This window comes from Scyliorhinus torazame, chromosome 3 (genome assembly GCF_047496885.1).
Source record: "Scyliorhinus torazame isolate Kashiwa2021f chromosome 3, sScyTor2.1, whole genome shotgun sequence".
Taxonomy (NCBI): domain Eukaryota; kingdom Metazoa; phylum Chordata; class Chondrichthyes; order Carcharhiniformes; family Scyliorhinidae; genus Scyliorhinus; species Scyliorhinus torazame.
Genome location: NC_092709.1, coordinates 103,321,894 through 103,343,354, shown reverse-complemented (window position 1 = coordinate 103,343,354; position 21,461 = coordinate 103,321,894). Strand labels below are relative to the sequence as shown.

General features: G+C 44.7%; 1 protein-coding gene across 2 annotated transcripts in view; it reads right to left on the bottom strand.

The window, feature by feature from the left end:
• Positions 1 to 21,461, bottom strand: part of LOC140408621 (lipopolysaccharide-responsive and beige-like anchor protein) — a 1,704,725-nt gene that overhangs the window by 122,489 nt on the left and 1,560,775 nt on the right. For both annotated transcript variants that reach the window (XM_072496077.1, XM_072496078.1), the window contains exon 47: positions 10,484 to 10,651. In XM_072496077.1, the coding sequence (XP_072352178.1) occupies positions 10,484 to 10,651 (168 nt within the window). The remainder of the gene's footprint in view (positions 1 to 10,483; positions 10,652 to 21,461) is intronic.

The following is a 21,461-nucleotide window of genomic DNA, read 5'->3' as shown; positions in this document are numbered from 1 at the left end:
GACTTCCCGTACTTGGATTTAGTTTGCATAATTTCCCGTTCATAACTTCAATAGAAGCTAGCATCACACCTGTAAACCACTGCACTTGTCACAAAATGGTTCTGTCACAAACTCTGTAGAAGATGTAAACTCTCAAACAAATCTTGTAAAGGCTGAATGCCATACCAATGCAATGGCTTTTAAGATTTTTAATGTGGAGAGCAGAGTAAGAGTCAATATGTCGGTCTGATTTGCATTGATAAACATAATAAATTTAGCATTATGCTTTGACTTATAGTTACACGGGGAGAAAGTAAATTATTTGATAAAACAACTACTCTAACTAAAGCAAAGCTAAAACTAACTTGTTGTCATTATGAAATGCATTTTCTCACCAATAACTCAACATGTGTGATTTGTTGTCCCTTTCCGTGCAAAGGAGAATTTGATGATTCTGCTTAAGAACATAATAAATAGGAGTAGGCCATAAAGCCCATCAAGCCTCCTCCTTGATTATGAGATCAATAAGATCTTGTAGAACCTTTACATCCACTCCAACTTCCTGCCCTATCCCTGTGTTGTTTGATTTCTTTAGTGTCCAAAAACCTATTAATCTCGGCCTTGAATACATACAATGACTGAACATGCAAAATGCTCTTGGATACAGAATTCTAAAAATTCGCAACCCCTGGGTGATAGAATTTTTCCACATCTCAGTCTCAAATGGCCGGACCCCATACCTTAGTCTGTGATCCCTAGTCCAGGAGAAAGAGCCTCTGAGCATCTACATTATCAAGACCTCTCAGAATGTTATATGTTTCAATGAGATCACCTCTCACTCTTCTAAACTCCAGAGAATGTAGACCAATCAAACTCCCTTCATAGTACAGCCCTTACAATGGAGGTTTAACCTACCATATGCCTTCCTAATTGATTCTGCACCTGCAGTTAACTTTCTTTGAACAGGTCAAAAGAAAGCAGCAATAGTGCAACAGGCTGCTTTAGTTCAACCTTATCTGAAGATAATCATGTAAGATACACCTAATAATAGATACATTTTTCTCGAGAGTTTAAGCAATGAGGAAAAACAAATGTCAGCCCAACTTCAAAAATCTTTACAATGCAACTTGATTCCAACTGGCACTCAAGCCCTGCCTCAGCTAAATCTTATCTGGGTTGAAAAGCGGTAGCCAATTTCTGTAATTAACATAATACTGCTGATTCTGATTAACAATTAAACAAATAGTTCATAAGTTAATTTATCCAAATGTCATTAATTGCAACCAAATGTTAAGTTTTACTGTATTGGTTTATGTAGAAGTAAAATGATCAATGAAAATAGACCAATTTCTTTTCAAGATACTTAAGTATTTATAGTGAGGCTATGTGTGTGAAAAAAATCCCAAATCCAATTTTCAAAATCTGGTCCGAAATATTCCTTGCTTTTCTTTGCAGTCCTACACTGCAGAGATTTCTTTATTTATTCACACTTGTCCAATATTGAAATAGATTTCTTATGTTACTTTAAATATGATTATTATTACATCAAAAGCTATCTGCTCACCAGGCCACATCATATACTTAAGTGTGGAGAAGTATTATTTAACCATAAATATAGCATGGGCATTAACCTCGGTCAACTTCGAACCATTTTATATTGGAGCAGGGATTGTCTTGAAGCTCAGTATAGCAAAATCCATAAGGGGCACGATAATGTTTCTTAGAATCTAGCCTTAAAGTTTTACTATTACCAATAGAAAAGCCATAAAACTACAATTAGAAAAGCATGACATTTCTTCAAAGCCGATTAAAGGACCCCTTAGTTTAGGCATAACAAAGGCTCACCTATTTTACTTACTGTTTAATGTTGAAACAGTTTAGATAAACGGTGCATGTTACAGAACTCAATCTTCACTCATTTATGTAAAAATAATCAGGAATTTATTTGAATTGATACAATCAGCTGAATTCATGTTTCTGGATATGCATAGTCAACTTTAATCTGAAATAACTAGTCACATGCAGCCTAAAATAGATCATTTTATTAAGAATAAGGGCACATTAATGGAATGTATGGGGCCCAGGAGGGAGAAGGAGATTCCACCTAGAATTTGCTTCCAACCGTAGTCATTTCTGTTCTCTTACCACTGCTCCAACAATAGTAGCTGTCTAAGCATAGGGCAAAAGTGGCTTGAATGGGGAGCTCAGTGGCCCATTCTAGAAAGCCCAGCAGTGAAGGATAAAACTGAAACAAATCTTTATTCACTTTTATAAGCTTTTATTCAGAGAAACACATTCCAAAAAATGCACCTGTGAACCCAACGACGTCAGTTTCAGCCTGCTCCTATTTAGAGGGGCAGAAGAAAATCTCCAATTAATGTCCACTGCCTGCCTACAATTAAAAAAAAAAAAAAATTTAGAGTACCCAATTCATTTTTTTCCAATTAAGGGGCAATTTAGCATGGCCAATCCACCTAGCCTGCACATCTTTGGGTTGTGGGGGCGAAACCCACGCAAACACGGGGAGAATGTGCAAACTCCACACGGACAGTGACCCAGAGCCGGGATAGAACCTGGGACCTCGGCGCCGTGAGGCTGCAGGGCTAACCCACTGCGCCACCGTGCTGCCCCTGCCTACAATTTAGCACAATAAATATACAATTAACAATCATGGGCATTCATCAACATTGTCATCATGGTGAGTGAGGGAGAAACAAGGTTGGAAATATTAATAATTGTTACCTAACAATGCTGCTTATGATCAATTCTAAACAGATTCCTTTCAAAGAAGTCAGCAGTCTGAGAACTAAAAACATAAAAGGCTCACATGGGCTGGAAGGGATTGAGAGCTGGAAGCCCCAGGCTTTTGTTTAAAGAATGGGGTGGGGGCAAAGGGCGGCCCCAAATGGTCATGGTGCTCCGGGACCAAAGAAGTCTTAATTCAGCTCTAATTAAGAACACTAACATCATTGGTGCCTCACACAAGTCTTGGTTGTTTTTTTTCTGGTACTCATTTTCTAGAGGTGGGCACTACTGGAAAGGCTAGTATTTATTGCTTATCCTTAGCTACCCTTGGGAACATGGTGGTTTCTTCTTAAACCACTTCAGTCCATGTGGTCAGAATACCTCACAATGCTGTTAATGCAATTAATATCCCAATCTTCAGAATAAATGATTTGAAGATACAGAATTGACTATTCTTCCATAACAGAACAAAGCCATGCTTTGTGGAGATAAAATGGCATGTTAGGTTAAACTGAAAATTAGCAAATTTGATCCAACTCTTCATATAGTTTTAAAATGTCAAGACAGGATAAAGCTCACATTATAAATGAGGATGTACAGATCATGCAATTAGGCTATGAATTTATGTTGTAAATTATGTTGTAATATCATGTTGTAATATCATGTTGTAAACTGGGGTTGTTGTGTCACAGGCTGGGATTTTCCAGCAGTGGAGACGACTTGGTAGTGGCCGCCGGTGGGATAGTCCTGTCCCACCGAAGTCAATGGCTATTTGCATTGCTTGCCGGCCGCATATATGATCATTTCTCAAATTAAAAACCGCTCAAGTTACCTAGTGTTTTATTACCTACTTTCACTTGATGATGTCAAATTACCACTGGATTCTAATCTTAATAAGCAAAAGATACGGAGAATGCTTTTGTTAAGAACAGATTTCACTACAGCTGGTCTCAAGAGATCAGTCACAGGCTTTGCCAATTTAAAACAGCATTCATGGGAACAATATTTTAAGTAAATTAGAAAGTAATGCTGAAGAAAGTAAAATGAACACACTTGCATAGAAAAAAAATATGGCAGCAAAAGTCGGTCTCAGCTTATGCGCATTTTTTTATGGGTACTGTTAAGTTAATTAAAATTACCCCAGTTATCATTAACATAATAATTCCTTTGAAATACATGGCCATACATGGGGCAGCACGGTAGCATTGTGGATAGCACAATTACTTCACAGCTCCAGGGTCCCAGGTTCCATTACGGCTTGGGTCACTGTCTGTGTGGAGTCTGGCACATCCTCCCTGTGTGTGCGTGGGTTTCCTCCGGGTGCTCCGGTTTCCTCCCACAGTCCAAAGATGTGCAGGTTAGGTGGATTGGCCATGCTAAATTGCCCTTAGTATCCAAAATTGCCCTTAGTGTTGGGTGGGGTTACTGGGTTATGGGGATAGGGTGGAGGTGTGGACCTTGGTTAGGGTGCTCTTTCCAAGAGCCGGTGCAGACTTGATGGGCCGAATGGCCTCCTTCTGCACTGTAAATTCCATGATTCACAATGGGGCCTACCAAACAATTGCACAACTTTTATTGACTGAATAGCTTACGTTTATACATCTAAAGTATAATCAATAAAACGCATACATTTTTAAGTGCAGTGTAATGCAGATAACAATGATAACTTGCATTTATGTAGTAGCTTTAACTACCAATAATGTCAATAGTAAAATATCCCAAGGCACTTCCTGGTAGGCACTCGGTAAAGGCATGATTAAGTATGAAATAGAAGACAGGACTATTAACTGGTTAGATCAATGCCCAATGGCTGCAATCAAGTCACAATACAAGCATACTATGAAAATGCCATGATATTAACTAAAAGTTGGTTTTGTACAAGGAAATTAGGATTTATATTGGACTCATTTGGATCTGTAGTCTTCATAATATGCTTTTTATGTATGAGCTGTAAGCAAGTTACTATCCTCTTCCATTGGGCCATGGATAACATGCATGCAATTAACTGCCTGATGTCTGTAAAAGCTTTCTTCATTCCTCAGAGTACAGTACACATGACAGCTGAAATTTATCAGGAAATAATCTAATTTCATAAAATTTGATTTTTTAAACTCACATTTCATTAAAAGGCTTCATGCAATCCTATAATGAGGGCACCCATTGAAAAGAAAGGATATAGCATAGGAGCTCATTATACAACCTCATGATTCCCCAGGAGGGCCCTGCACTACCGATAGTACACTTTCTTTTGATTTCAGTCTTAATTTCAATCCAACTGCCTGTAGCTTGTATTTAAGGTCAAACAAATGGAAGATCAGTGAAAGAAAAGAGTAATGATATGTCACATCAGGTTGCATAGGAATCAAACTGATTATAAAACAAGTCCTATGAGCAGGAATGGGAAGAACAATAATTCACTTTTCCACCAAATTGCCTTGAGATACCTAGTTTGTGCACCAAAATTATATTTCTCATTCTTCTGCTTTTCTCTTGTAATCTGACCAAAAGAAGCCCTGCTGCTTCATTCTCTGTAGCATTATGTCACTAATGTTTAACACTAACAGGGTCCTGCACCATCTAATGTATAATCTCTTGATTCCACTCCAGCTGACTGTTTTTTGTGTTTAAGGGAAAGCACTTGGTCTGTATTTTTGTTTTGGGGGCAGGAATTTGATGTCCGGAAAATTTTGGGTTCCGACCCCAGGTTGCATCAGTGTCAGACGCCCAACACAATTTTTGTAAGGGCAGCAGAGATGGGGTGCTCCCAAGGCTCTGAGAAGGACATTAGCAGGACCTCTAGCAATGACACATCAACAAGATGATACATTTAGGATGGGAGCTGCTGATGCATTCAGAAATGAGGGCTACGGCTTCCAGGTGGTCAGTGTGGAAGGACAACCTCTCCACTGGGCAACGAGTGGAAGTGTTTGGTTTTCTTGCATCGTTTTCAGATGTTCATATCGTGACACTGAACAATTGCGCTCATGATTTGATGTTTCTAAGCATATTTGCATTTGCTTCTTTATATACATTAATGTTTTATCTGCTTGCGTTAAAAAGAAAAGATATGAGTTTGGATTTGTGACCGTGGCCTAAAGTTAGGGAGTACTATTGTATAGGAATAAGGAAATAAAGCTGCTTTTTCTTTTCAAAGTTGATGTTTAAGCTCTCACAATAACAGCTTGAATTTGTAATTCCTTTTTTACTGAAATTGTTCATATGAATGCCATTAGTATTTCAAAAGTAGTATTCAAATTTAGATGAACTTTTAAAATTAGTCCCTGAACAGATGTTTTCACATTCTCAATACACATCCTGGCCAAAATGTATTCCCCCAACCAAAGTTACTAAAATAGATTAACTGGTCATTTATCTTGTTGCTGTTTGAGAGCTGGTTATGTGCAAATTGACCTCTCATCTTCTCTATATTACAATAATAACTGTTTCATGAATACCTCATTGGATGTAAAGCATCTTGGGATATCTGAGGTGTGAAAGACAGTAAATAAATGCAAGTTATTTTTCCTATTACCCGCGAATGAACATTAATCAGCATCAACTCAAACGTGACATGTTGTTTATAATTTAATACAATCTCTATACCCCACACGTGAAAATTAGAATACTGTGGGTGCGATTTAATGGAAATGTTTTGAAGTGTGCTAGCGAGCGGGAACTTCCGCGAGCTTCCTGACACTCGACCCGGTAAGGCCGTCACCGGTATCAAATGTTAATTGGTCCACTTAACGAGGCCCCACGGGCTTCACACCGCAAATGATGGTCACGCCGGCTGATTTTGCGAGACTGCCAATAAGGAGGAGCAGCACTTAAACCGCTCCCGCAGAGCGAACCCCACACAGCTTGCAGTCATGCCACGGAGGAGATCAGTCCCACGATTCGGGGATACCGAACTGGTCAGATTGTTGGACGCGGTCGAGTGCTCAAGAGGGTCAGCCACAGGGCAGCCAGTGTTGCCTGGGAGGAGGTGGCAGCAGCCGCCAGCTCGGAGAGCGTCACCAGGACGATTGGCACACAGTACCATAAGATCAATGACCTCCGCCAGGCCGTACGGGTGGGTTGGCACCCCTGGTGCCAGTCCCACACCTCCCAAACGACCATGCGCCTGGCACTGCCCCCGCCCAGGACCATACCGTGCCTCAGCCCACCCACGTCCAGCAGTGCTGCCCACACCTGCTTCCCCCATACCATCTCCCCCCAATATCCCTCCCTCTCTGCGATCAATGAAGCGTGCAGCTCACAATGTCCTCTCTGTGCCTCCGCAGGAGCCATTGGCGCCAAACAGACGGGAGAGGGACCAGACAGGCAGCGAGGTGCTGGACATCAAAGTTCTCACCCCCTACAAGGAACAGCTCCTGGAGATCACGGGGGTGGCCGAGGACAGATCTGTCACCAACTTGGAGGTTGGTGTATGGCACAGGTGAGGATCCACTGGCCCCGCCTGATAGCGTGTCACATATGAGCTGTTAATGCCATATAGAATGACGCATCCCTCCCACTGACCACATGTCCATTATCCCCCAGGATGTCCATCCGACGGTTCCAGGCCATCTGGGGTGATCTCCATCCCCCGCGACCCCGAGGAGACCATCATATTTCGTGGCACAGCTGTTATCCCCACCCTCCACCAGAGCAGAGACACACCTTGGTGGGCGACAGTAGTGGTCAGGCTTCTGGGGCACACTCTGGTGAGCAGCACACAGCTGCTGTGCACATCAGGTGGAGGTAGGAATAACCAGGTGAGATAGCAGTCGGATGTCTCCTGGATCCCAGGACCGATCTGGGTCCCAGTCAGATGCTGAGCCTCTGGACCAGGTTTTCTCAGAGCTGATGCAGTCGATAGGGTGCAGCCGTGATATTCAGAGGGGGATGTCAACGACTCCCCAGCAGGTCTATTGACGATTGGAGGGGCCCCTGGGGCTATGGGCGTGGGAGATAGCGTGGGCAATGCATGGCACCAAAGCAAACACTGCTAGGGTGGCAACCACAGTGCAGAGCCTGGTGCATAATGTCAGTAGCATGAGTGGTGGCGTCCAAGGCATGGCTCAGTCAGTGATGGCTATGGCTGAGTGCCTCAACAGCATATCCGACTCGCTGGGTGACGTGTCCCAGTCGGATCTTTCCGAGGCGCTGCGGAGCATGTCCCAGGCTCAGCTGGGCATTCCAAGGCACTCCAGAGCATATCCCAGTCACAGTTGGCCATTGTCAGGGTGCTCGAGAGCATGTCCCAATCACTGAGGAGTTACACCGAGGGCTTTGACATTGGGAAGCTGCCAGGGCTGGCAGAGCCAGATGATGCAGCAGCAGCCGTGGCTCAATCCAGCTGCCCCTCCATCCCAAAGTGACCCCCAGGGCCCGATGGGCACCGACCGGGAGGAGGAGGCACTGGGTGCCAACTCAGAGCCATCCTATGGTTGGCGATGGCAGACTTCCCATGACAACGGCACGTCTCGGAGTCAGCCTTTGGTATATGGTGACACAGCAAGGCATGTGCCCCTGGCAAGTGGGCCGGGCCCTCAGGCCCCAGGGCTCCCAGGTGACACCCTCCAGGGGCATCGAGAGAAGAGGAAGGGGGAGGGTGTGGTGAGAGGGGGCAGCACTATCGGGGGCTAGGGGCAATTGGGGATACATATGTACAGCACAAAAAGAAATTGCCTGCAGTGTTCAGGCACAGTTCCTAGGCATCATGGTCTGATTGGGATGCTAGGCACCAACTCCGACATGCTGCATGGCATGCCTATCCACGGGAATCCATGGGAGGTGTGTAGTGTTCACTTAACTACTATTGTCAATTTCCTATTAGCAATAGCCTTCAGCCGCGCAGCCAGAGGCCGCCATGGTCAATTTGAGTTATGGGTGGTTGGTGGGACTGTCAAGCAGGGGCCTCCCCATTATGGGTACAAACGATCCAGGGTCTGGCATGGCAGACCCGGGGCCGCTGATACTGCCCCCAGACCGGGGGCGACCCTCCCTCCTCCACCAATGGCCGACCGCCCCCCCCCCCCCCACAGGCCTCTCTCTCTCTCTCTCCCCCCCCCCCCACCCTCTCCCCACCCCCCCATGCCCCCAGCACTGGGGCAGCAACCCTAGTGCCCCCGGGCGAGCAAAGATGGCTACTCACTTCCTCAGATCCTAACAGCAGCCATTCCACCAGTTTCTCGTTTTTAAAAAGCCCCGCGAGACCACTTGCTGGGGAGGCAATTAGGTCACGGGAGGCCATTAGATTGGGGGGAGGGGGGGGGGGGGGGATTCCCGTTAATTGTATGCTTGGAAGTGGTGATTATCAGTTTCTCACCACACCACAGCGGGATCCTGATTCCATCAGGAAGCGGGCCGGTTAGATCACAAACCGTTCGGCGCCTGGCGCGGTTCTTGATTTTGACCTCTCCCGCAATCTAACAGTCACGTCATGCTCTCGCTCAAGCGTGAAGCGGCCATTAAATTGCGCCCTGTGAAGCGCTAAATATGATCAAAACAATAAGCATTAGAAAGACGGTAACGATCGTACAAAATAAAACAATGTGCTTTATTTGACATCTCTCTTAGATCAGTTTTCTGAATGGATGTCAATTATCCCATGAGCTTGTCAAAATATTACAATAAACAATTACTGAAGCACAATAAAAATAATGTTCAATCAGAATACATCTCTCTACCATTCTTTTCCCAAACAGCATTATCAGTACACTTTCCAAGGGGAAAAAAAGATAATTAGAATTTTAAAAAATCAAACAAGTAGCATTATTGGGAGAATTGGCTTGTAGGAATTACCGAGCCTCTAGTTTGAGAAAGTTAAATTAATATGCAGTTCAAATAATATATAATTTCTAAGACACTCTAAATTAACAGCTCTGTCTCAATTTTGAAATTTGTCCAATCCGGTTTCCCCCCAATGAAGTTACCAGCATTTAGTATTAAAAAAAGAAACAGAATTTCTTTAAAAAGGATCAGTCAAGCTTCCTTCATCAAGAATTTCAAAAGCTTCAATCAGCACTTTAATAGTATGCAGACGTACAGTAGTCAAAGACGGCATAATGTTACAAAAATGTTAAAAGCTATTTCTACATACAGCATTTTGCAACTTAAATTACTTTATATACCCAAGTGCTGTTTGAAAGTGCTGTTTGGAAATTTTGACTTCCCAGCAAACACACTAATAACTTTTTAGAACTTCAGACAAGTCAGCTGCTTTAGTGCACACAGACTGGTGCCTGACTGGTGTGCATTCAGATTTTTTTCCTCTAATATGGTTTCAATTATCTGAGATATATGGCTGCATTTGGAAAAAGAGTTGAAAGCCTGGATGATTAAAAAGTTCCCTCTCTTTTACTGTGCTGGAGTCTGATATGTAATGGTGTAGTTGTCATGCATCATAAAGTCTCTGAGGGCAGTTAACAGAAGGTATATCAGAACTACAGGCCTGTTTTCACCAACCTGGCAGTCACAGATTTTACAGCTCTTTGGTGCAAGTCTAAAATACTACTTTTGAAGTTTTCAGTCATTGAGTATCACAAAAAGACAAACAGTTAAAATTAAATCCTGTGAAAATGTCTGTACTTTTGACTAGTAATTTAGAACAAATGGACTTGTTCCATTGGCTGCTTAAAGTAAGTTGGGGAACCAAAGACAGACAAAACTAAGATCAAATCTTTTCACATCTCATGCTTCTGCTCATTTCCTATAATTCTGGCATGGTTCATTCTCTGAAGCATTGTATCACCAACTTTTACCACTGACTTACCTCTCTTAGTACTGGGTCACTGATAGAATTCAGGTTGACAGCTCCTTCATAGGTCAAGTAATAGAAGACATTGAGGCCTCGAACAGCCTCAGGCCCTTGCTGCTTATATCCAAAAATCAGATCAATCCACTGGTGAAGCTGGCAGGAAACAAATTCACTCTCCAGAGCCTGTAAACCACAAAAGAGGGGGAACATCAGTTTTAGATGAGTTATTCAGCTTCTGAACTATGGATACATTTTATATGATCCAGTTCTTAATTGAGCTGTATTTTGGACTATCAACTAATTAGCAGCCCATTGTATCATTAGTTTCAAAACCTGGGTGTCCTGACCTTCTCTGCTGTAGTATGTCTATTCTGGATGGAAAGGTTAAAACATTTGGAGGATAAATGTAAAACCAACTCTTCAACCTTTTAAAATGTTTCAGGCTTTCCAGTAAGTGGACATGGGCCGAATCTGTCCTGAAAGTGAGGTGGGAAAGAGCAATCCCAGCCCTCTTACCACAGTTTCCTATTTGTGTAGTGATGGGACATCTGGAAACAGTACCAAATAGCTGACATTGGGGGTATGCATTTCAGGGAACTTTGCAGCAGGTTGAAGACAGGTCTGAAGGTAAATGGACTTTTCCGCCCCTGAAATTTCAGGTGAATTCTCAGGCCTTGGGGCTTTCTTGCTGCTGCTCATCATACAGTGCAGTGTGCTGCCCTGTTTCTGGTGCTAGGCCCAGATTGAAAAAATATGCCATGTGCTAGATTAATTGTCTCTGTTCAGCTTGGACATGATGAACACACATCTGGTACTCTGCTCACAGGATGCCAATAAAATCATGCATTCATTTCTACCAGAAATTACGTGAGAATTCTAAGGCTTGTGTAACCATTAAATACCACTTTGGCCCTTGCTGTTTCAGAACCCATCAGCCAGACCATCTAGCACAGTGTTGTGGGGAAGGGCGCCAAAGTCACATGCTAAAGACCAGCAGCCAGAAAGCACTAATACCAAATTCTAATTATGGCTTCAGAGAAAGTTATAACAATAGCAGTATGGATTTATATGGCAAAGTGTTCGACTTAAGACCATAAGACCATAAGACATGGGAGTGGAAGTAAGGCCATTCGGCCCATCGAGTCCACTCCACCATTCAATCATGGCTGATTTCAACTCCATTTACCCGCTCTGTCTCTATCAACTTCTGTCTTAAAGACACTCAACGTCCCGGCCTCCACCGCCCTCTGTGGCAATGAATTCCACATACCCACCACTCTCTGGCTGAAGAAATTTCTCCTCATCTCTGTTCTAAAGTGACTCCCTTTTATTCTAAGGCTGTGCCCCCGGGTCCTAGTCTCCCCTGCTAATGGAAACAACTTCCCTACATCCACCCTATCTAAGCCATTCATTATCTTGTAAGTTTCTATTAGATCTCCCCTCAACCTCCTAAACTCCAATGAATATAATCCCAGGATCCTCAGACGTTCATCGTATGTTAGGCCTACCATTCCTGGGATCATCCGTGTGAATCTCCGCTGGACCCGCTCCAGTGCCAGTATGTACTTCCTGAGGTGTGGGGCCCAAAATTGCTCACAGTATTCTAAATGGGGCCTAACTAATGCTTTAGAAAGCTTCAGAAGTACATCCCTGCTTTTATATTCCAAGCCTCTTGAGATGAATGACAACATTGCATTTGCTTTCTTAATTACGGACTCAACCTGCAAGTTTACCTTTAGAGAATCCTGGACTAGGACTCCCAAGTCCCTTTGCACTTCAGCATTATGAATTTTGTCACCGTTTAGAAAATAGTCCATGCCTCTATTCTTTTTTCCAAAGTGCAAGACCTCGCACTTGCCCACGTTGAATTTCATCAGCTTAAGAGTTCAATTCACTTATAAGCAAATCAGACCCATTTGGACCAAAAAAAATAATCGGCACATGGAAATAAAATCAAGTTAACAACCTAAATAATGAACTTGGATGACATATATTGAAATAATAAATTTTCTCTGAAACTACTGCCAGGTCATTTTCATACAGTGAAGTCAAAACAATTTCATGTAGGTCAAACCCAAATTTACAGGTGCTTTTTAGTAAAAACCTTATAAACTATGCACCAAATTTTGCAGTTTATCCAGGTGTGAATGATATTTGATTTTAAGCGCATCAATTTGCTCTACTTCTCGATCTCTGACAATAGACTGTACATCACCAGTTTTGATCATGTACTTCTCTCCTTTGATGCTGGTCTTCTGGTTGCCGCTGCATTCTCTACTTCACCACTGTAGGAGTGTCTATTTCATTAGCCTGAGGAATTCTTTCCCATAACCAGTGTTTTGCTCCCTCACGTTTTTCTACCACTAAACAAAAAGTGATGTGAAAAATAATGGAACTTAAGGCTAGAAATCCCTTGGACCTGATAGTCTGCATCCTCGGATCTTAAAAGGGCTGCAGAGATAGTGGAGGTATTGGTTGTAATCTTCCAAAAAGATCCTGGAAATGTACTTTGGTAGAATAATAAAAAAGCAGAATATTATTTAGATGAAGGCAGACGATTTAATGCTGCAGTACAGAGGGATCGGATCTGGGTGCCCTTGCACATGAATGACAGAAGGTCAGCAAATAATTATGAAGGCAAATGGAATGTTGGCCTTTATTACAAGGGGGTGGAGCTTAAAAGTAGGGATGTCTCTCTACAGTTGTACAGGCATCAGTGAGACCACACCTAGAGTACTGTGCACAGTTTTGGTCTCTTTATTTATTGAAGGATATATTTGCATTGGAAACAAGCTGATTCCTTGGATGAAGGGGCTTGTCTTGAGGAAACGTTGAGTGGTTTGGCCCTTTACTCTGAGTTTTGAAGAGTGAGAGGTGATCTTATTGAAACATACAAGATTCTGAGGAGGCTTATCAAGGTAGATGCTAGGAGAACGTTTCCTCTCATGCGGTGGCACAGTTTAAAAATTAGGAGTCTTCCATTTAAGATGAAGATAAAGAGGAATTTCTTCTCTTAGAGGGTTGTTAGTCTTTTGAATTTTCTTCCACAGAGAGCAGTGAAGGCTGACTCAATGGATATACTCAAGCTGGAGTTTTTGAAAAAAATATTTTTATTCTCCTTTTTCACATTTTCTCCCAAATTTGCACCCACCAACAATAAACAACAAGCAGTAACGAATATATCAATCCCCATGTCAACAACAACAATCCCATCCTCCCACCAACCCCCAAACAGCATCCCGCATGTTAACATAAACAAAATAACAAAAAGTAATCAGGAATCACCCATAGTCACCATTAACACATACAGTCACCCTCCCCCCAACCCTCCCAACCACCGCCCCACTAATGTTCGATGTTATCCAATTCTTGAAAGTGCATAATGAATAACGCCATGAATTGTAGAACCCCTCCATCCTTCCCCTCAGTTCAAACTTAACCTTCTCAAGAGTCAAGAATTCCAACAGGTCCCCCTGCCACGCCAGGGCACAGGGTGGAGAGGTTGCTCTCCCTTTGGGCGATCAATGAGGCAAAGGCTACAACATCTGCCTCCGCACCCGTTTCCAACCCTGGCTGGTCCAACACCCCGAATATGACCTCCCAAGGGCCCGGGTCCAGTTTCACGTGCACCACTTTAAAGATTACCCTAAAAACCTCCTTCCAGTAATCCTCCAGCTTTGGACAGGATCAAAACATATTAACGTGATCAGCAACCCCCCCCCCCACCCCGGCAACGTATACTCAAGTTAGAGTTAGACAGATTTTTGATTGACAAGGGAGTCCAAGGGTTATTGGAAGCAGGTAATTTGAGTTAAGGCAACAGTCAGGTCATCCATGATCTTGTTGAATGGATGTTGGAGCAGCTCAATGGGCAAAATGGCCTAGACTCTCTTATTTCTTACATTCTTATGTAACCAACTGAAAGGGCAAAGTGAACGCCATCCTTTCAATGCTGGTATGCCACGCAGGGTAGAAATTTGCAGAGCGTGGTAATTATGGTGAAGCTTTTGAGTTTGCCTTTCTGCATTTTTTTCAACACAGAAGTTGTGGAGGTGAATTTTTATATAACTGTTCTGATATTAAACAGGATGGAAATATATTGCAGGAATATTTTTAGGGCACTTTGATTACATTAAATTATGTAGTGTTTTCTTTGAGATCAATGTGCCAATAATGGCCATCTACCCACATATTAACCTATCAATGTGCCCTTGATGTATGATAATGTCCACATAAAAGAATGAATAATTGAAAAACAGTAAGATTACTAGCTAGAAAGTCTCTGCTGGTATTTTTTTATGAAGTAATAATTTAAATAATGGAACAGCTTTATGATTTAAACTTCAGAATGTTGAATTGCCACTAATATAAATACATTCCATATCTAAGACCGTGAATATAGTTGTTTCTGTGATAAGTTTTGTGAAACAAACCAATAGCTAGGTATGCAATACATTCATTATTTAGTAAGTGCTAACTGGGAGGAAAAAACCCAGAATTCAGATCTCTTCATTAAAATGCACACATTTTTGAAGGCATACACAGTCTAAAATAACTACTCAGTATAAAACAAAGTCACACAGAGACAAAACTCCTCCAATATGTTCAAATCAGGACAAGCTGTTTGATTGCCACTGCAGTCTCATGTCACATTAAAGCATGACAAACATTAAACCATACACTTAAATGGCAATTTATATCATTTAAATGTTTACTGCTGGAGCAGCTCATCATTCATTTAAATGTGATTTTCTGACAGCTAATTTAAGTTAATTTTCTGTATCCACTTAATTAGAACTTTCAATCAAGAAAGAAGAAGGGCTTGTAAATGTTTTGTAGATGGGTTGACATTTTCTTCTTGTTACAATGAGACTAGTGAATTGTAAACCTTTCCCCATAATGAATTATCAGATAGTATATCATGCCAGAGCAAAGGCTGACCATATGGAAATCTGCTGCAATGTTTCTTCTAGACATATGCTTTGGACAGAATTTTATTTATGTTCACATATAAACTAGAACTACCACCATTCCTTGATACCAAAGGATAATTTACAGACATGATGCTTACAACAATGATAATGATGCCATAGACTACATTAAATGGCAATTGAATCTCTGGGAATAAAATTAGATAATTAAAAATCGAGTTATGCCTATTTATAAACTTTAAAGAATCTTCCTCATGTCTGCACCAGTAAATGTATTTGTGGGTAGTGAAACAGAACCCGAGACATGGTAAAGTAAAATAATAAAGTAGAACATGCAAATTAATGAATCTTCCTAAGTATATAGTACATCACTACAGGCAGGGGTTAAGTATATTCATTTTCTTATTCAGCGAACAGAAAATATTTACCAGTTCAATTGTTTTTTTGTTTCACAACACACTTCACAAGGATGCAAGTAAAACAGGGAATTTTAATTACAATTTCACAGGAGGTACCAGGGCCTGACTGTATGAAACTATGTGTATAAAAGTCAGAGGAGGAGGAAAGGAAGCTGTAAAAAGTTAGGTTAAGCTTTAACCGTTTATCTTTTATTAAATTAATGATATCTGCATTTTACAGAGTTGCATTTCACTAAAACACAATGCATACTTAATATATTTCATTCATAAAAATAAAATGCAACAACCTGCTGTTTTCCCTTGGTTTGTACTCATGTTTGTTGTTCTGTCTGTAACAACTTAGCCCAGACTAACAGTACGGCTTGTGCCATTCACCTCATATACCGTTGGCCACAGACTTTTAGCGGGTGCGTCAGTGGAGGCTTCTAGTCACCCGTCTTCTATTTGAATTTGATGCCATGTACAGAGGATTTCCAATGTCTGTGAGCAGGATAGGCAGCAAGAGGATCTTCAACTAATCAGGTTGTAGAATCCTCATTGAGACAAATAGAATGCAAAACAGAAATAGCATGCAGGAAGTATAAATTACTATAAAATAATTGCACGTGAAGCTGAATAATGGAAAGACATGAATGAGAAACACAATTAAAATGATTTAAACTTTTATTTCTTCAAAAATCTGAAACATTACTTGTATTCTGAGGGAACACTACTCCACACTTGTATAAACATTTTTTAGGGGATGTTCAGCAGTGATTATCACTTACTATGCTGTTACAAACTCAGTTACTACTGATTGTCCAAGGCCGAACCTTTTCTTTTTAAAAATATTTTATTCAGGCATTTTCATAAAAAACAAACCGAAGCAGAAGCAAAATTATACAACATTATAAATAACCAACACTCACTCTCCCCCCCCCCATGCTTCCCCCTCTTGCCTGTTCCTCCTGTTCTGCCATCCCCATTTTAACCCCCTTCTCCCTCCCTCTCCCCATGTCCTATTGCTGACTCCTCAATCCTCCTTAATAAAGTCAATGAACGGCTTCCACCTCCAAACGAACCCAACAACTAACCCCCTCAGGACAAACTTGACCTTCTCCAGCCTTAGAAATTCTGCCGGATCACTCACCCACACCTCTGCTTTCGATGGCTCTTAGTCCCACCATCCAAGTAAGATCCGTCTCCTGACTATCAGGGAGGCAAAGACCTAAACGTCGGCCTCTCTCGCCCGCTGGACTCCCGGATCTTCTGACAGCCTGAATATCACTTACTTTGGACTCGGGCCACCTTTACCCCCCAAAACCTCGGACATTACGTCCGCAAACCCCTGCCAGAACCCCTTTCGCTTCAGACATGCCCAGAATTGTGGACATGATTCATGGGCTTCCCCGCACATTGCCTACACCTTGCCTACACCTATCCTCTACCCCCTCAAAAAAAAACTACTTATCCGCACTACTGTCATATGTGCCCTGTGAAGCACATGACGAGGACACATTCACCCTCTGCAGGACCTCAGCCAATGTCCCGGCTTCTACCTCCCCACCCAGATCCTCCTCCCACTTCTGCTTTATATCCCCCTTAGGATCTCCCCCCCAATCCATCAGCTCCTTGTAGACCACAGGCACCGTGCCCTCCCGTATCTCCTCCTTCGACAGTTTCTTGACTTGCAACCCCAATGGCGGTAACCAAGGAAAGTATCTCTCTCTTCATAAAATCCTGAACCTGCAGGTACCTGAAGCCATTCCCCCTGGGCAGCTCATATTCTTGCTCCAGGTCCTGCAATTTCACGAAACTGCCCCCTACAAACAGGTCACCAAAATTGCTCAATCCCTGTCGACCGCCAACCCAAAAACCTCGCATCCAGACTCCCGGTGCAAACCTATGATTATCGTAGATCGGTGCCCCCCGAGACACCTTCCAATCCCAAATGCTGCCCCCATACCCTCGAGACCAAGACTACCACTGGGCTCACGGCGAACCTGGCCGGCAAGAATTGCAGAGGCACTGTTAACAATGTCCTTAAGCTCGTTCCCTTACAAGCAACGGTGGAGCGTGCACCCCTGCCTCGTCCCGTGATGCAGTCCGAAATATCCTGAACTCACCAGAATCGTCCGCACACTTGCAACCGGCGCCTTGTACAGCATCCGGGCCCAGTTCACAAACTCCTGCCCGAACCCATACTGCCCCAGCACCTCCCACAAATATATCAACTCGACCCATTCAAAAGCCTTCTCTGCGTCCGTCGCCACTATCACTTCCACCTCTTGCCCCTCTGGAGGCATCATAATCACATTGAGCAGCCTCTTCACATTTGCCGACAACTGTCTCTCTTTCAAAAACCCTGTTTGGTCCTTGCCTATCATCCCCGGGATGCAGTCCTCAATTCACGAAGCCAACACATTCACCAGCAACTTGCCGTCTACATTCGATAGCGATATCGGGCAGTATGACCCACACAGCTCCGGATCCTAGTCTTTTTTCAATATCAAAGAGATGGATGCCTGCAATAGTGTAGAGGTGAGTTCCCCCTTCTCCCTAGCCTCATTACATGCCCATTCAGTCTTCGCCCTAAGCACCCAAATTGAAATAAACACCTCCCAAACCACCGCCTTGAGTGCCTCCCACAGCTTGGCGGCTGTGACCTCCCGCATGTCATTGAGCTCCACATACCCGCTCACACACCACCTCATCCGGCAAAAACCCCACATCCAACTTCCACTGCGGGCGCTGTCCCCCCCCTCCCTGTCCACTCGCAGATCCACCCAGTGCTGCGCAGGGTCACAGACCGCGATAGCTGAATACTCCAAACCGACCACCCTTTCCAAAAACACTTTGTCTATCACAAAAAAGGTAAATGTGGGAGTACACCCGGTGGGAACAATATGAGAATTTCTTCACCCTCGGCCTGCCAAACCTCCACGGTTCCAACCCCCAATATGTCTCCATAAACCCCTTCAGCTCCTTCGCCATTGCTGACACCTTCCCAGAACTCGAGGTCAACCAGTCCAAGCTTGGCTCTAGAATCTGCCTCATAAAATCTACGTCATCCCAATTTGAGCCATAAATGTTTACCAAGACCACCGTCATTCCCCTCCAACTTCCCAATCACCATCGCGAACTTCCTCCACGAATCTGCCACAATACCCCCCCACCTTGAATGCCATCCGCTTATTCACCAGCACCACCACCCCCCTCGTCTTCATCTCCAGTCCAGAGTGGAACACCTGCCCCGTCCATCCTTTCCTCAGCCTTGTCTGATCCCCTATCTTTAAGTGCATCTCCTGCAAAATGGCCATGTCCACCTTCAGGCTCCTCAGGTGCGCGAACATACGTGACCGTTTGATCGACCCATTCAGCCCCCTCACGTTCCACATGACCAGCCTGGACGGGGGTCTCCCCGCCCCCTCCCCTGCCAATCAACCATATTCCTTTTTGGGCCAGCCCCTGGCCTGTGTCACGCGACCCTCACGACCCAGCCTTGGGTGTTCACCGTCATCACTCCCTTTCCAGCTGCGCCACAGAAACCACAGCCTTGTCAGCAACCCTCCCCGCCACTCCCCCAAACAAAACAATAACCCCATCCCCTATGTCTACCTCCTGACAACCCCCCACTGCACTCCCTTTAACTAGCCCACCAACTAGCATGTTGGCCCCCGCCCAAGGCTCCCGGACCCCCTACCCCCATCCACACTCCACCAAAAAACAGAAAAGGTGCACTCACCCTTGATATTCTCCCCACGGAGGGACCTGCCCTCGAAACAACCTCCCCCCCCCCCACCCCTTCAAAACAAAAAAATAATTTCATGGGGAAAAGTTCCTTCAAAGTTCAATGTCCTCCTTCTCCTGCCAGTCCATTGTCCCTCAAACTCCATCGCCTCGTCTGGCGTGCTAAAATAATATTCACGCTTCTGAAAAGTCACCCAGAGGTGAGTTGGGTACAGCACCCCGAACCGCATCCCCTTCTTGAAGAGGACAGCCTTGACCCGATTAAACCCGACCCTTCTCTTCATCAGTTCTGCACCCAGGTCTTGATCACCCGCAGCTCATCCCTTTCCCAGGTGCACTTCCTCATCTGCCTCGCCCACCGAAAAATCTTCTCTTTATCCAGACAGCAGTGCAACCGCACCACCATCGCCCTTGGTGGCTCGCCCACTTGCGGCCTCCGCATCGGTAGACCTTCTAGGGCCGATCAAAGGCTCCCTTCCCCATCAACAGTTCCAACATTTTGGCCACATACGTACTGACCTCCGCATCTTCAATGTCTTCGAGCATCCCCACAATCCCCAGATTGTGCCTTCTGGAATGGTTCTCCAGATCCTCCACCTTCTCCTTCAGCCTCTTCTGGGTCTCCCGCATCACCCCCACCTCAGCCATCAAGGAGGTCAGCTGCTCCTCGTGCTCCCCCACTGCCTTGTCCACTTTCTGGATTGCCCAGCTCTGGGACTCCAGCCTCTGCTCCACTCTCTCGATACATGCTTCAACTGGCTCCACCCACTTTGACCAGATCCTCCAGGCCCTCCTTCATCTGCTGGCTGAACTTAGCATTCAGAAATTCCACTAACTACTTTGTGGCCACTGGGCGGGCAGAACGGGCCCTTTGCCCTCAGCCAACTTTCTCTGTGGTGAAGACTCTCCTGTTCCAACAGCTCCTTTCATCTCGTCTCACTACTAGTTCGTGGATCCATTCACCAGCCACACCAGAGGAGTTACACCTCCCCAGGACTCCTACACCTCGTTCCATCCAAACCTTCGCCCTTCAGACGGTGAAAGAACCAAAAATACCACCTTGAGCTGTTGCCACCAAATGTGCGACCTCTCACTCCATGGCCGCCACCGGAGGTCCCAAGGCCTAACCTTTTTACCTGTCTTTGGAATGAGAATAGCAGGCAATTAACTCAAGTTCATGCAATCATGGTATTCTCTGTGCAGATTCCATGAAATAATTCACCCTGTGGAGGAGCAGGGTATTACTGACAGCAAATTCCTTGGGCACGATTCTCCACTCTCGCGCCGGTTGGGAGAATCGCCTGGGCCGCCAAATTTTCCCGCGACGCCAGTCCGACGCCCTCCCGCGATTCTCCCAAGCGGTGAGAACGGCCCCGTCGAGTTCCGCGCTGTGCAGGCCGGAGAATCGACCGAGACACCCAAAATGGCGATTCTCCGGCATCCCTGCTATTCTCAGGTCTGGATGGGCCGAAGTCCCGATGGCGTGACCCCAGTTCACGCCGTTGCCGTTCACACCTGCTTTTTAAAGTCGCTGAGCAGGGAAGTGGTGAGCGGAATGTTCCGCAGCGCCTGGAGACCAGGTCAGCTTACCCGAGAAGGCTGCGGCCAAAGGGGGGGTGCGGGAGAGTGTGCAGGTGGGGGGGGGGGGGGGGGGTGCCGGTGGGAGGTGGGAGTGTGTGCAGGTGTGTGGGGGGGGTGGGAGAGTGTGCAGGTGTGGGGGGGGGTGGGAGTGTGTGCAGGTGGGGGGGGGGGGGGCGGGAGGATGGGAGGGGGGTGAGTGGGAGAGTGTGCAGGTGGGAGGGGGGTGAGTGGTAGAGTGTGCAGGTGGGAGGGGGGGGCGGGAGAGTGTGCAGGTGGGAGGGGGGGTGTGGGAGAGTGTGCAGGTGGGAGGGGGGGTGTGGGAGCGTGTGCAGG